General features: G+C 36.7%; 2 protein-coding genes across 2 annotated transcripts in view; one reads left to right on the plus strand and one right to left on the minus strand.

The window, feature by feature from the left end:
• LOC104104529 (AP-1 complex subunit gamma-2-like) overlaps nucleotides 1-10,960 on the plus strand; it is a 30,008-nt gene extending 19,048 nt beyond the window's left edge. Inside the window, exons 8-18 of the mRNA XM_070187408.1 lie at nucleotides 49-212; nucleotides 383-437; nucleotides 1,947-2,069; nucleotides 2,160-2,255; nucleotides 3,143-3,270; nucleotides 3,859-3,963; nucleotides 4,058-4,317; nucleotides 8,896-9,144; nucleotides 9,224-9,405; nucleotides 10,049-10,153; nucleotides 10,448-10,960. Of these exons, the coding sequence (XP_070043509.1) occupies nucleotides 49-212; nucleotides 383-437; nucleotides 1,947-2,069; nucleotides 2,160-2,255; nucleotides 3,143-3,270; nucleotides 3,859-3,963; nucleotides 4,058-4,317; nucleotides 8,896-9,144; nucleotides 9,224-9,405; nucleotides 10,049-10,153; nucleotides 10,448-10,543 (1,563 nt within the window). The 3' untranslated portion in view covers nucleotides 10,544-10,960. The remainder of the gene's footprint in view (nucleotides 1-48; nucleotides 213-382; nucleotides 438-1,946; nucleotides 2,070-2,159; nucleotides 2,256-3,142; nucleotides 3,271-3,858; nucleotides 3,964-4,057; nucleotides 4,318-8,895; nucleotides 9,145-9,223; nucleotides 9,406-10,048; nucleotides 10,154-10,447) is intronic.
• A 1,830-nt stretch (nucleotides 10,961-12,790) lies between these two features.
• LOC104104530 (RING-H2 finger protein ATL46-like) lies at nucleotides 12,791-14,529 on the minus strand. Its single transcript, XM_009612638.4, has one exon. The coding sequence runs from the start codon at nucleotides 14,037-14,039 to the stop codon at nucleotides 13,029-13,031; it is 1,011 nt and encodes a 336-aa protein (XP_009610933.1). The 5' UTR covers nucleotides 14,040-14,529; the 3' UTR covers nucleotides 12,791-13,028.
• Between the last annotated feature and the right edge of the window lie 685 nt (nucleotides 14,530-15,214).

Consider the following 15,214-nt stretch of genomic DNA (forward strand, 5'->3'; position numbering starts at 1 on the left):
TCCGCTTATATCAAACATACAGCAACTTGTGGCTTGTTCAATTTTCAGGATACCGATCCATCGATTCGTAAAAGAGCCGTTGAACTTGTGTATCTCTTAGTAAACGAAAGCAATGTGAAGCCTATGACGAAGGAGTTAATTGAATATCTAGAAGCAAGTGATCCGGAGTTTAGGGGAGATCTCACTGCCAAAATATGTTCGATTGTGGAAAAGTAAGTGAACACTGAAAATGTTTGTGGGAACTATGATTTTGATTCTGAGAATTCACAGAATGCTTCTGCTTTTACTATTAGTGAGGGACGATAGACATGTTTTTTTGTTCCTTCTCTTCCAAGACATCTTCAAATGCATTTCCAACTTACAACTGCTTATGGTACTCCAGGTTCTCACCAGAGAAAATTTGGTACATTGATCAGATGCTCAAAGTTCTCCCTAAGGTATGCATACGCTGATAGATTTCATTGTATTATGATCTTTCTGTTTGAGTTTAAGACTATTTGTAGGCCATATGGTCTTTCTGTTAATTAGGCAACATAAGTTTTATTTAAAACTGTACGACTCCCACTCACGTGAGGGCCTAATCTTTTTCTTGGGGCAAGCACTGGAAATACCTTTTGCATGGGTAGCAGCAACTAGACTTGAATTGAGATATATACTTACTTGAATCACATGTTGAATAGTGACTGCCTCGTCTAAAAGCTTGAGTTGTTATTGGGGGGGAACATTTTTTGGGTTCAATTTAGGTCTGCAACATCCTCTAGATCATGATTCTCTATACTCAAATATCATGTAATGTTACTTGAAATGCTTATCAGCTGTATCCTCACACCAAGATCCAACATTTTATGTTTATCCCTATACCCTAACTTTAAAGGCTTTGAGAAATACAACAACAACAACAAACTCAGTATAATCCCACATAGTGGGATATGGGAAATCTGACTAACAATTCAAAGAAGAAGAAAAAAAGGAAGAAGTTTTCAGAAAATATGACTAACCATTCAATTCAATTTAAGAAGCTTCGGACAATCTGACTGACCATCCCAAGAAAAAGGCTTTGGAAAATCTGACCTTATACGCACCCATGTCTTGCACTATGTCCTGGTAGTGTAGGAGAAGCTTACACTTCTAGAAATGTTTATAGTTGTACTAGTATTCATCCCAAGTGTAGACGATTATGTGCAAGGTGATCTATTCTTTTCCTTTTTATTTATGAAATTCAATCTTTTCTGCACAAATCTGCAATCTTTGCACAAAGGTATGACAAAATTATGTTACTGTAAAGTGAAAAGGTTGCGTGTTGTCTTGGTGCTTGGTAGTTATCCAGCTAATCTGTTTGGTTGGTAGACTGTCTTCGTTTAAAATGTGCGAGTATTCTTTTTGGTTGGTAAACCGTATTCACATAAAATGCATCAGTATCCTTTTGGTTGGTAGACTGCCTTCACATAAAATGCCTCAGCATGTAGGAATAGTAATTCATCAGTATATAGGTTATGTTGCATTACAGTTAGGATATTTCGCATGGAAGGGTAATGTTTAAGATACTCTTTATAAATGCATATCTTTATTGCGGTGAAACCATAGTAGTTACAATTTTTAATCAGTTACAGCCTACTTTCAAATACCCACATATGGCCAAGGTGTATCTTTCACTTAAATTATGAGAAATATCATCTTGGTCCTAATGGCTATGATCATTCTGCATTAAGCTTTTATAGAACCAAACTCAAAATCAAAGGGATGTAAATACAATTGCTCATTAATGTGTTTATACTCCTGACTGTAGTTTGGTCACAACATGTTTGGAGATTCTCATTGTAAAAGTTTGTGATGTATCAGACTTATGCGTGTCAAAGAGCCACATTTGATCCCTGTTCCGATTTTGATGGATGTACTCTTTCTTTTGTTTTTTCTTAAAGAGTCCTAATATGTCTTCTATCCAATAGGCTGGAAATTATGTGAAGGATGAGGTGTGGCATTCTCTGATTGTGGTGATAACAAATGCTTCTAACCTCCATGGTTATGCAGTACGGTTGTTATACAGAGCAGTGCAAGCAGCAGGGGAACAGGTACTTCAACAATTGCCTAGATCTCCTATTTCCTTTTTTTCCCTTTTGTTCCTTATTGTTTCTTACAAATTGATGATCTTTTCTTGTTAGGAAACTCTCGTTCGAGTTGCAGTTTGGTGCATTGGAGAATATGGTGACATTTTAGTAAATAACGCTGGAAGGCTTGATATAGAAGAACCACTGACAGTGAGTTCATGCTTTCGAACAATTACTCTTTTAAGTACTAATTTTGATCTCTGTATTTCCATTACATTTTTGTCCTTGATAATTCTGCATCATATTCCTTGGGCTGCAAGCCTCTGATTTATTTTCCTGCATGATCTAAATGAAGTGTCTCACATTATGAGATGTGTGGTAGGCACGCGTGACGAGTTCGATTCTTGACGGATGAACCAAGTTTGGTTTTTCTACCAAGTACTGAAGTCGGAACAACAAACTTCTTGGTTATGGAAAGAAAAAAAGTATTATATGAAGCTTCCTTCTCCTACAAACCCCTCACTCAAAAATAACACCCCCTCAAAAGAAAGGACAAGCTCTCAAACCTAACATTTTTTTCATTTGCTTAAGGTGTTTCTTCGGGATTCTACAACTTCCACAAATTCCAGTATTGTTTCATTCTCTTAATGAACTATAACACATAAATTCTAATCGTATATCTACATAATGTGGTGCTATTAATGCAATTATAAACCTTGGAAAAACTCGACTCCATGCATGTTGACGCGAAGCTAAGGTTGATTAACTATGAAGAATAATTTTTGCTGTGTGGAGATTCAGATGCACTCAACAAAGTAAAGACGTGATTCCGAAAATGAAATGATAGATGCTACTAAACAAGTTAGCTAGTTTATAGTTTGATTTGAGCTGTAAACAACAATATTATCACCTCAATCCCATAGCAGTTGGGGTCAGCTACATGAATCCTCACGGTCCATTTTGCTCCTGACTTGAACTATGTTTCATTAAAAGAAAACCATGAAGATTATTGGAGTTTGCCACATGCCATCATCAGTTTTAATCATTTCTGCATAGAAATTGTTTACTTGGTTCTCTGATATAGTTCTTTGGAGCAGGTAACAGAATCTGATGCTGTGGATGTTGTGGAGACTTCCATTAAGAGCCATTCATTTGATCTCACTACTCGGGCGATGTGTTTGATTGCTTTGTTAAAGCTGTCGAGTCGCTTTCCATCTTGTTCACAGTATGTGTTCTTAGGCGCTTGGTTACTCCGTCCCATGCATTCACAGTTACTTATACGTAGCTGACAAACTACTGTCGAAATTTAACTACATATATTCAGTTGAATATCTTTTTGCAGGTTGACTGTACTGTATTTTCTGTCATGTTACATTTTATGAAATTCTCGTTCCATTATGGACATAACACCAAGTTTGACACACTTCTATAAATAGAAAAAACCGCTAACGTAGCTAAAGGAAAAGGCTATGGTGAGAGATCCCGAAGAAGATACCCTTGCTCACACCTTAGCTGAATTCAAAACGAAAAGTCATTGCGCCTTTAGCCGTCTGGAAGGACTCCCTAGTTATTTCTTGTTTAGAGAAAGCTGTACAATCAATGAAAACATCGGAAAATACGATTACTAAGAGTGAGCAGTCTCACATACGCACAGTCCACAAGACCACAACTTGCTCTACCATTATCCCACATGTCTCCATTTTTACTTGTTTTGTTTTCAAGATGATGCATTAAGCCTCCCAAAGAGTAAGAAACTGATTAAATGAGTTCTTCAGAATAAGTGAGTAATCTGTAAATATCTGATTTGGTGTAGGCGGATAAATGACATCATTGTTCAGTACAAAGGCAGCTTTGTGCTTGAACTGCAGCAGAGAGCTATTGAATTTAACTCGGTAATTGAGAGGCATCAGAATATCAGGTTTGTTTGATTTCATTTAAAAGGTTGTTCGATGCCTCTACTTTTGTTATAGCTCACTCATAGGAGTTTCTGGATCATGGATGCATGTTTTCAGGCCTTCACTTGTCGAAAGAATGCCAGTTCTTGATGAAGCAACCTACAGTGGAAGGAAGGCTGGCTCTTTGCCAGCAGCTGGATCAACATCTCAAGGAGTATCAGTTAATCTTCCAAATGGAGTTGCCAAGCCTAGTGCTGCCCCTCTTGTTGACTTACTTGATCTTAGTTCAGATGATGTCCCTGCACCTAGTTCTTCTGGTGGAGACTTTCTTCAGGATCTTCTTGGTGTTGATCTGGCTCCAGTGTCTTCACAATCAGGTTAGTGTTGCTATGTTCCATTGCATGAATATGTTTGCCTGATTTGTTATTCTGATTTTCCTCATGTTCTCATCTTTCCCCTGTATAGCATTTAAATGTGTATCGTTTGACCATTCTTACCACAAAAAGAACCATTGTTTAAGGAAGCTGTTCGGACACCACCGTCATTTAAAAAAAAAAAAAGAAAAGAAGAAGAACCTTTGTTTAGCCACTTGAATCAGCATGTCTATGAAGAGAAATTGAAAATAAAATTATTTAATATTTTTTATTTGAGCAGGCGGAGATCTTGGATTCAATTCGCATCACCATCCATTGTTAAAAAGAATTTCCACATGCTTGGTCCTATAAAAAGAGTTGGGTCTACACGTGAGGGGGCGTGTTGAAGACCTAGTATAAATAAATAGAAGTTTTCCCACTCACACAATTTAAGCTTTCAGATGAGGTGGTCAAACAATTCAAAAGAAGGAACATGTGAGGGTTACAAATCGGCTTTTTTGGAGAACAGAATAAAAAAAAAGTTGGGTGAAGAAAAAGAGGGCCTAAGCTGAATATTTACTTGTTATAATTAACATAAAATTTACTAAAAGTTGCTCTCAAGGGAAGTGGACAATATTTGGATTGACCGAAAAGGAAAGTAGGAGTTCTTTCGGGAACAAGGGACTAACTAGCTTTTCTCAGATAGATTCTGTTGTTATCATTTAGTTGACTCAAGTTCTAGCAAGTCAAGCCCGCTAGTTTTATGTGTGAAATTTGCATTGGCATGAACTTATCCCTTTTACTTTCCCTTTTTCATTTACTTTGTTGTGCTTCGGTAAGCGGCTGCCAACCGCTAGCTTTTTGGTCCACTTGGGCTGGCTTAGTAGTGGTTTAACATACAAATGCTATCTCTCCTTGGCGTCTTTTGCAAATACTTGGTGCCTCATTAAGTAGGCAAGTTAGAGTTGGAAACTGCACATGATTCGTGATAGATTCAACATTTACTTAGGGTTGTTGGTTGACATGTTAGTTATGTGGGAATTATATAGGCATTGTTTATGTGTGAATAATGAAGGAATTATTATTATCTTTTTTTTTAATGACCGAGAAATTGCTTTGGGTTGTTGGCTTCACATGTTAGTTATGCGGGGATTATAGTGGAGGCATTGTTTATGCGTGAATAATGAAGGAATTATTATTATCTTTTTTTAATGATCGAGAAATCCGCAGCCTTCAAAACTCGGGGATGATGGGCATGCACCTCTATCTTTCTCCACTTAAATACCTTAAGTTAGTTCACTTGGAGCTAGGGGTGAGCGTTCTAGCGGTTCAGATTGGATATGAAAATTTCTGTTTGGATTTAAAGTTTTCCGGTTCAAGAAATTACAATCCAAGTTCTATCCAAATAAGTTCAGATTGAATCGGGTTTTTTATGTTCGATTTCGGATTAATCGGTTTAGTTATTTCATATTTTCGATTTTAAGCCTATAAGTTGAGCTTCTTCTTCTTCTTCTTACAATAATGAACATCCAAATAAAGTACTCATGTTAAATTGCCTTAATAATTCCTCATTTCCGCCACAATCATACAAATAAAATATTTATGCAAGCAATAATACAATTATCAAGGAAATTCCTGGCAATAGAAGCATTAAGGCTTGAGAATTAGTAGGATATTGGACTTAGCATTGGGTAGGGGCTAAATGTTCGGATTTTCGGATCCCAAATCTAAAATCCGAAGGTTTCAAAAATTAAATCCGAATTCCAATCGTAATCCGAAAATCCAAAAAATTTGGATTTCAGTTATGCCCAAACTTCCTACCCCTACTTGGCACAGGGCTCAAACATATGACCGAAGACACAAGTCCCTCAATCTTTGCCAATTGATTTAACCCCCGGGGGCTATAATGAAGGGATTATTGTGCGGTGATTAATATTATGGGGGTTGTTATTTGGTAATTAATAATGAAGGGATTATTATGCAAGGATTACTTACTTTAAGGACAGTTTTGTCTTTAATGAATTTAATCCCCATATTGCTAATAAACATATTCTATTCCATATTAAATTATACATAGATTTGCACCCGCATAACTTAATGCAATATTATTTAATACAAAATAATACACTCAACCAAAAACTGCATATAAATTATGCAGGAACTATTTTTCCTTATACAACCAACCAAACTCTGCATAAGTTATGTGGAGATTGTTCTTATCCTTTTAACCAAACCTAATATTATCTTATGGAGGATTTTATGTTGGTATTATTTTTTATATCCTTCCAACCAAGCAACCCCTTAATGTTTCTTATAAATTGATTGCTTGGGCTTGTGGGAACTAGAAAAATATTTTTGTCCTTGGGAACTAGAAAAAGTAGTTTTGGTCCTTCCTCATGTACTAGTGATTTTCATGTAATATCCTAAGGGCATAGATGATTTTGGAAGACCGCAGACAGTGAAGGATTAGAGTGGCTTACTAGGTTGTTCAATGTCATTTTTAAGACGACCAAGATGCCTGATGAATGGAGTTGGAGTACGATGATTCCGGTGTACAAGAATAAGGGGGATATCCAAAATTGCAACAACTATAGGGGCATCAAGCTGCTAAGTCACACCATGAAAGTTTGGGATAGGGTGGTGGAAGTTAGGGTGAGGGGTAGTGTGTCTATTTTTGAGAATCAATTTGGGTTTATGCTAGGGAGATCGACTACTGAAGCCATTCACCTTATTAGGAGATTGGTGGAGCAGTATAGGGATAGGAAGCTTATGACAAAGTCCCAAGGGAGGTTCTTTGGAGGTGTTTGGAGGTTAGAGGTGTGCCCGTAGCTTATACTAGGGTGATCCGGGATATGTATGATGGCGTTAAGACCCGGGTTAGGACGGTGGGAGGCGACTCGGAACACTTCCCTGTCGGGATGGGCTTACGTCATGGATCCGTGCTTAGCCCATTTTTATTTGCCTTGGTGATGGATGTTCTGACGCGGCACATTCAAGAGTAGGTGCCATGGTGCATGTTATTTGCGTATGATATAGTACTAATTGGCGAGACGCGAGGTGGTGTTAACGCGAGGCTGGAGGTTTGGAGACAAATCCTGGAGTCAAAAGGTTTCAAGATGAGCAGGACTAAAACAAAGTACTTGGAATGCAAGTTCAGCGACGCGACCCATGATGCGGACGTGGAAGTGAGGCTGGATTCACAAGTCATCCTTAAGAAGGGGAGTTTCAAGTACCTCGGATCTATTATTCAAGATAATGGTGAGATAGACGAAGATGTCACACATCGTATTGGAGCAGGATGGATGAGATGCAGGTTCGCTTCGGGGTTTTTGTGTGATAAGAAGGTGCCACCGAGAATTAAGGGTAAGTTCTACAGAGTGGTGGTTAGACCTACTATGTTAGGGCGGAGTGTTGGCCTGTCAAGAACACCCATGTCCAGAAGATGAAAGTAGCGGAAATGAGGATGCTGAGATGGGTGTATGAGCATACCCGGTTGGATAAGATAAGAAATGTTGATATTCAGGAAAAGGTGGAGTGGCACCTGTAGAGGACAAGATGAGGGAAGCTAGATTGAGATGGTACGGACATGCGAAGAGGAGGTGCATAGATGCCCCAGTGAGGAGATGTGAGAGGTTGGCAATGGGGGGGCTGAGAAGAGGTAGAGGGAGGCCTAAGAAGTATTGGGGAGAGGTGATTAGGCATGACATGGTGCAAAATCATATGGATACGATTCTCATTTTGTATATTGATTAATTGGATCGCGCTACTTCAACTTACTGCGGACATGGCCCTTGATAGAAAGATATGGAGGTTGAGAATTAGGGTAGAAGGGTAGTGGTTAAGCGGGCATGTCTTATTTTTATGTCTTATTAGTGTTACTCTCATACTTTCATTTTTTCGTATCCGTATATTTCTTTTACTATATGTCGTTTTTTTCGCTCCGGCTATTTTATCACCTTTGCTTGCTATGGTTACTAGTTATTTCTGCTTCCTTTTAGTTTTTTCTTCTTGAGCCGGGGTCTATCGAAAATAGTCTCTCTACCTTCGTAAGGTAGGGGTAAGGTCTGCGTACATTTTACCCTCCCCAGACCCTACTTTGTGGGATTTCACTGGATTTGTTGTTGTTGTTGTTATCCTAAGGGCATAGATGCAAATGTTTAATGAACATATAACAGTAACATGCACTTGGAATTACTGTTTACGAAGTCAAATTGTGTCGTGGAAAAGCTTTGCTAGTAAATTGTAGAACAAAAGCACAATAATTTGGATCACTGAATGTTAATGTTTAGTAAGTCGATTTGTGTGAGTTTTTGCTAGTAAATTGTGGAACAGGAGCACAATTCTTGAGTTTAGATTCCAGATTTGGGATGCTTTGTGTTTCAGACTGTACTTCCTACACGATATCTTTGATCAAAAGTTAGGGTAGTATTAAAGTTCTACTTTAAGATTTTTATTCTACCCTAAAACTAGATTTAGGCAACCCCACCAACTTGTTTTGCCCAAGAACATCACCAGTAAAAAAGGAAAGAAAAGGGGAGAACGGAAAGGTGAATGGATTTGCACGAGCTTGAAATTATTCTCATTTTGCTCTTTGAATTTCAGGTACAAATCAGGCTCAAAAGAGTGGCACCGATGTTTTACTGGATCTTCTGTCAATTGGAACACCACCTGCTAATAGCAGCCCATCTACAACTCAGGTGTCGCCCTCCAATGTTGACGTTAGAAGTCCGGTGGATCTATTAGATAGATTGTCTTCACCTTCGGCTCCTTCAGTTCAAGTCTCGTCTACAGCTGGAAGTTCTCCTATGTTGGATTTATTGAATGGGTTCCCTTCCAGTCCATCAATTCCTGGTATGGTCTCTGTTCTATGCTTTAAACTTGGGTACAGTCTAATGCTTCTTCTAAGTTGACTCTTTTTTACTTTTCTCAGTTACAGAAGGCAATTGTCCAGCATATCCATCAATAGTTGCATTTGATAGCAGCTCTTTAAAATTAATGTTCAACTTCTCAAAGCAGCCTGGAAACCCTCAGACAATACTTATTGAAGCTAGTTTTACAAACAAGTCACAAGAAGTTCTCACAAACTTTATTTTCCAAGCTGCAGTACCAAAGGTAATTGTATTTTTTTAAAATAAAAAATTCTTTCTTTCACTTGGGAGCGGGAGTTGGCATAGAAGGATTGGTTTATGATTAACCAATAATTTCCCCTCCTGAGCTTGCATCTTCTGTGATGATTCTAAATCATTTGTTTGGCAAAAATCATTTTAAAAGCCGGTTTGGCCAAGCTTCTTTTTGGGCAAGTGCTTTTACTTTTTCAAAGTTAAGGTATTTGGCCAAGCTTTTAAAAAGTGCTTTTGAGTAGAAGCAGAAGCAATTTTTTAGAAGCAGAAAAAAGCAACTTCTTCCCAAAAGCACTTTTGAGAAAAATACATTTAGAAGCACTTTTTGAAAGCTTGACCAAACATTAACTGCTGCTCAAAAGTATTTTTTGGATTAATTAGTCAAACACAAACTGCTTCTCACAAAAAATACTTTTTGGGAAAAGTGCTTTTCAAAATAAGCTGATTTTAGAAGCTTGTCCAAACAGGCTTTGTCATTCATAGAGTAATTTTCTGAGTTTTACTTACCTATTACTTCATCTATTGCAACTGTCACATATAATTATTTACTTGTTAAAACTTTATTCGGTCTAATTTTAAATCATGTACCATGTTCATCATCTGTCAACTATGCTTATTTCGTCATTTTGCTGTAGTTTCTTCAACTGCACTTGGATCCAGCAAGTGGTAATACGCTACCTGCAAATGGTAATGGATCAATCACGCAAAAGTTGAAAATCACAAACAGCCAACGTGGCAAGGTATGTGATATCTGATTCCTTTTAATGGATATCTTCCATGCATTCGATGACTGATCACCTTCTAGCAATTTGCATGATCATTCTTTTCCAAAACCTGACTATAAAATAAGCACTTTTTCCACATGCTCTTATTATTATTGCAATATGTATGCACATCCATCGTCCACAGCTTTTTGGAGCACTGTAAGACATTTTTCAAGTGCAGGTTTATAGCCGACCTTACTATTTATAGCCTGTGAACATTGTCAACCTTATTGCAGTTTTAGCTTTTCTAATATTTTCCTCTTTCCCCAGAAATCCCTTGTCATGCGCATACGGATAGCTTATAAGGTGAATAATAAAGACGTATTAGAGGAAGGCCAAATCAACAATTTTCCTCGTGATTTGTGAGGTCGAATGGCCTTATAAGAGGATGATTTGCGAGATCTTACATTGTTAATCAGTACGCGGAAGCTTCAGCTCATTGTTTGTATTGTTGTGGGAGATGTAGCATGTGCTAGTCGGATTCAAGTGGCTTCACTCCTCAAGTCATCCTTCTCTCCTTCCTTCAAAGATAGCCAGTGTACATTATTGATCTGAGAAACCCAAGTATGCCATTGTGTAAGTCAAATTTTGCCTTTGTTGAGGCACATACACAGGAGACCTTGTTGGACTCCTTGTTAAAAGTTTTGATATATGTAAGTCTCATTTTTTTCTAGATTTTTGAGTAATCACATTCAAGAATTGTAATATAGGTTGAGTTGGGACCTTGGCTATATTTTAGACATTTCTTTTTTGAGTTATATAAAATGCGCTGTTTTTACTTTATCCACCATCAAAGATCTGCTGCTCACATGTAATTGGGATACAACGTAAACAACAAAGTTTACCTATGATTTTCATGGCAAATTATGTTGCTTGGATCAGCCAAAAATATTATTGCACCTGTGTAGGATGCTCCAAACATTATAACAATTTTGAAGATCCGTGGAAAATGGGAGTAGGAAAGATTAGAGTGAAAGTCTATCAAGTTATTATGTTGGAGAAATTTCAATTGATTCTCAGAAAAGAAAAGCATATCAATTATTGATTCCACTATCTGGTGGGTACGATAACATATAAGTCTTCTAATAATTCAACGGTAAAACTTACAGAAAGAAATTAAATGAAGGAGCTAGTGGTTAGGATTCGAACTCATGCAAAACGGTTAGATTTGTAATATCTTGGTCAGGCACTCTTTTGACATTTATAATGTCATTTTATGCTAAATAACTTTTTTCATTATTTCGATCTGTTAAATGAATTTTTTCATTTGGTTTCTTTCTTTATTTAAACAAGCCTTGAATGAACTGTTCATTTGGTAGTTCCATTCGTTATTTGTAGTTTATGATCTGTCCTACCTACAATTATTTATAAGTTCAAAACACTGTTAAGTTGTCAACTTTGAACTTATATATGTCTTAAAATACAACCCTGTCCTATTACAAAATATGCATTAAAAAGTAAAAACAGTGGAGTGGGTAGCTTAGTCGACAAAATAATTAGAAGTGTGTTCATATTTTTCAATAGGTCAGCACCCCACATAGTTTCTTGTAATTTAGTGCAACAGCAATATAAGCTAAGAGTATAAGGAAGACTTCAATGTCCCCACAGCTTGGAAACCATCCAATTCATAACTAAAGTCTCCCACATCACTTTTCACCATTATCAGACTGAAGAATATATTTTGTGGGGCTACTACCATTTTCTATAAATTTAATCAATTGGGAGAGGGAAATTGTCATTTACTAGAGCATTAGTAGGTCCTACTACTGCTTTTGTATTCCTCCTTTTTTTTGGGAGGCAAGATTTATAAGTTAAAAGATTATATCACACAATACGAGTGAGACTTACTCAAACGTAAAATACCTCGCTCATCAGTAACTTTGCTGATAATAAGTGAGAATATTACTGACCTCTGGATGTAGGGTAATAAATTAATTAAAAAAGAAAACAAGAGGTAAGTGTACACCAATCTTGATTACTAGTGGGTGTACAAATTGATCATAGATCAAGAATCCTACACTTCAATCATGTTTAAGTGGAAGGAGCTTGACATTAATAGAGTTTATGCTCTTCACTTTTTCAGCCATAGGTTAATGAAGTAGAATTTAGTAGCCTAAGGGTCAGATTTAATCAGCAATTTGTTGTCCTTGTGGCATTGTTCAAACACCATAGAGCTTCAAAAGAGACAAAACAGGATAATAGGGGCAATTGGATTTGAAACTGTGGAGAATCTTTTGGGAGACACAAACAGGATTATTAAAATAGGAAGGAAGAGTCCCAAAAGTTGATCTAGGTTTATTTTTTCTTGAGATTGCAGCATTTAAATGAGTTTGAAAAATGTCACTGCAGGAATTATATTAATCAAATATTTAAACTTTTCAGCAACCCCAAGTGGTCCCTTGAAGCATAAGAAGTCTTAGAGGTAATATTTTCAAACCATAAGTTAGCAGGAAAAAGAACTTTCTCAAATCTTGGGTGAATTTTATGGGATTCTAATAGAAAAAAGATAAAAGTGGAACATGTTATCCTTCTTCCACAAAAGTGGAAATTGGAAAGAAGCATCATTCAAAGCAGAAAAGTGAAAAAAGAGAAAAGCAAAAGCACCAAAAGAACTTATGACAACTGAATAATCAAATAAATTTAATTAACCAAACTACAAGGCAATTGAAGAAAGGAAAAAGAAAAAGATTGTATACTAGTTGCCTCAGGTTGACCAGGATGAGGTCACGAGTTCATGATGCGGAAAGAGTCTCTTGTAAGAATTTGGGGCGTACATCATGCACAATGCAGTCCGGCCTTTCCCCGAACCCCGCGCATAAGCTTAGTCTCTCGCTACCCTCTTATACTATCTTCAAACAGGTGGAGCTCTATGATGATCCGTCCATGGCAAACTTACATTGTCAGCAGAATTATGAAATTTATCCTTCTTGGACCAGAGCCAGATCTTGGAAACAGAAAAACTCTCCCCTCTATTTCCAAGATTTATCCTTTTCCCATAATTATCCCCATCATTTGCAGAATTTCCATTTTGTCCACTTTTCCCTTTCACATTTCCCCTCAATTGATGACCACCACCATCTACACCATTACTTTTAGCACTATTGGGACACAATGCCACTTGCAATTCTGAATCAGCCACCACATATTGGAAAGACCCCATTGAAAAACACCTTCTTGAATCCAAATTACTATTACTAGTCTCTCCCATTTCCCTTTTCTCAATTTCAAGAATACCATTGTTTGTGTTCTTGAATTTGCCAAGTCTAACAGAAAACACCCTTCTTGAACTGATCTTACTATCAATATCCTCATGTAATTTTGGACCAACAATAACACTTCCATTTTCTGAAACCCCACCACCACAACATTCATCTCTTGTTGTATCATCAAAGTAAAAGATTGGATTTTCAATACAAAAACCAGGTGTAAAAAGGCTCCCTCTACAAAGTGGGCAAGTAGAATTTGACAAAAGCCATGTGTCTATACAACTTATATGAAAAGCATGACTACATAAAGGGAGCAGCCTTAACTTGTCTTGTTCTGAGAATTCACAAAGACAAACAGCACAATCAAATGGTTCTTTTAAACCCATTATATCTTTGTAAAGAAACACAGGGAGTGCATCAATAAAGGACTGATCTAAACCTGAATCATGTAGATTAAAAAGTTGTTGTAATTGCCTTTGATAGGAACCAGAATCAGACATTTCAGGGTCTCTAGCAGATTGTGAAGAGAACCTATGTTTCATTAAATACCTAACTAACAAATGGAGAATACCAGAAATAAAGAATATGATAGCTAATATTACTATGATAAAAAGAACAGCTGGGCTAATTTTATTTCCAGATGAAGATGATGACATCTTTTTTTTGGCACTTGAACATAGGTGTACTAAAAAGACAGTATTTTGCTCATACCTTATTTTCTTGAATCAGACAGTATTTTCATTTGTTGAAGAAAAGCATATAGTACTACTTACTTGTGCTGCCGATGGCACAAAGACAAAGCCAGCTAATATATTTGAGGAGTACAAGAAATAGACCCACCCCCCATTTCTTTACATTTACAAGAAACCCAATACCCAAAAGTGCTCAAGAAAGAGAGAAAATCATAAATTCTTGAGCTGGGTTTGTTAGAAAATACACCTCTTTGCAGAAATTGAATTGAAGAGGATTTGATTTTTTTTTTTACGTTACCTTATTCTAGTAGCAGAGGCTAATTTGTTAATTTTGTCAGATGACCAAATGCTGCAAAAAGGAATAAGGAACAGGAGTAATTAAACTCTCTGATGATGGTACTTGAGAGTACTTAGTGAAGCTTCCAAAAATAGGTCAAAAGCAAAACAGAACACCCTAGACCCCTTAGGGGATTTATTTAATTTTGAACAAAGAAAACAGAGAAGCAAAAGATTTAGTGTATCCCCTTTTGAAAATACGCTTTTACCCTTTTTTTGGGGGGGGGGTTGAATTTGTAATTTTTCTTCGAAAAAATAACATTGTATAGTTGCTCTCAAAATAATATCAAAAAAATATATATGTTTTGAATTTTTTTTGTATATATATACATTCTATATGTTATTTATAAAGATTATACATATTTTATATATTTTTTTAACTACCAAATATAAATAATTTCTAAAGCGCATTAAAAGCGATTTTTTTTCTTCTCGATGAATGTTGTTTGGTAATTAAGCTTGAAAACTGGATTAGTTATGCAATACTTGGTGGGTGCTGCATGGGCCCAATAAGGAATTGTAGAATTAAACTTCATCGCGGGGAAAGAATCAAGACTTTGGAATTACGTATACACACGCGCATGCACCCCTCATCACAAATGACAATGTTAGAGCTGTACATCGACCTACTAATGCTAAAATAAGCTCAGGTACATATAATTTAACTATTAAATTATTTGCAATAACATTGTGACGATCAGAAAGTATTATAGTCGTTGAGGGCCAGTGGTTTGAGGTAGTTGAGACATGATTTTCATTAAGGTGTGTCAAAATTTAAAGAAGTAAATACAAGAAAAGACAAT

This window comes from Nicotiana tomentosiformis, chromosome 10 (genome assembly GCF_000390325.3).
Source record: "Nicotiana tomentosiformis chromosome 10, ASM39032v3, whole genome shotgun sequence".
In the NCBI taxonomy this organism is placed as follows: Eukaryota; Viridiplantae; Streptophyta; class Magnoliopsida; order Solanales; family Solanaceae; genus Nicotiana; species Nicotiana tomentosiformis.

Coding starts and splice junctions, on each gene's coding strand:
- LOC104104530 (XM_009612638.4), bottom strand. CDS start 14,039: ATGTCATCATCTTCATCTGGAAATAAAATTAGCCCAGCTGTTCTTTTT.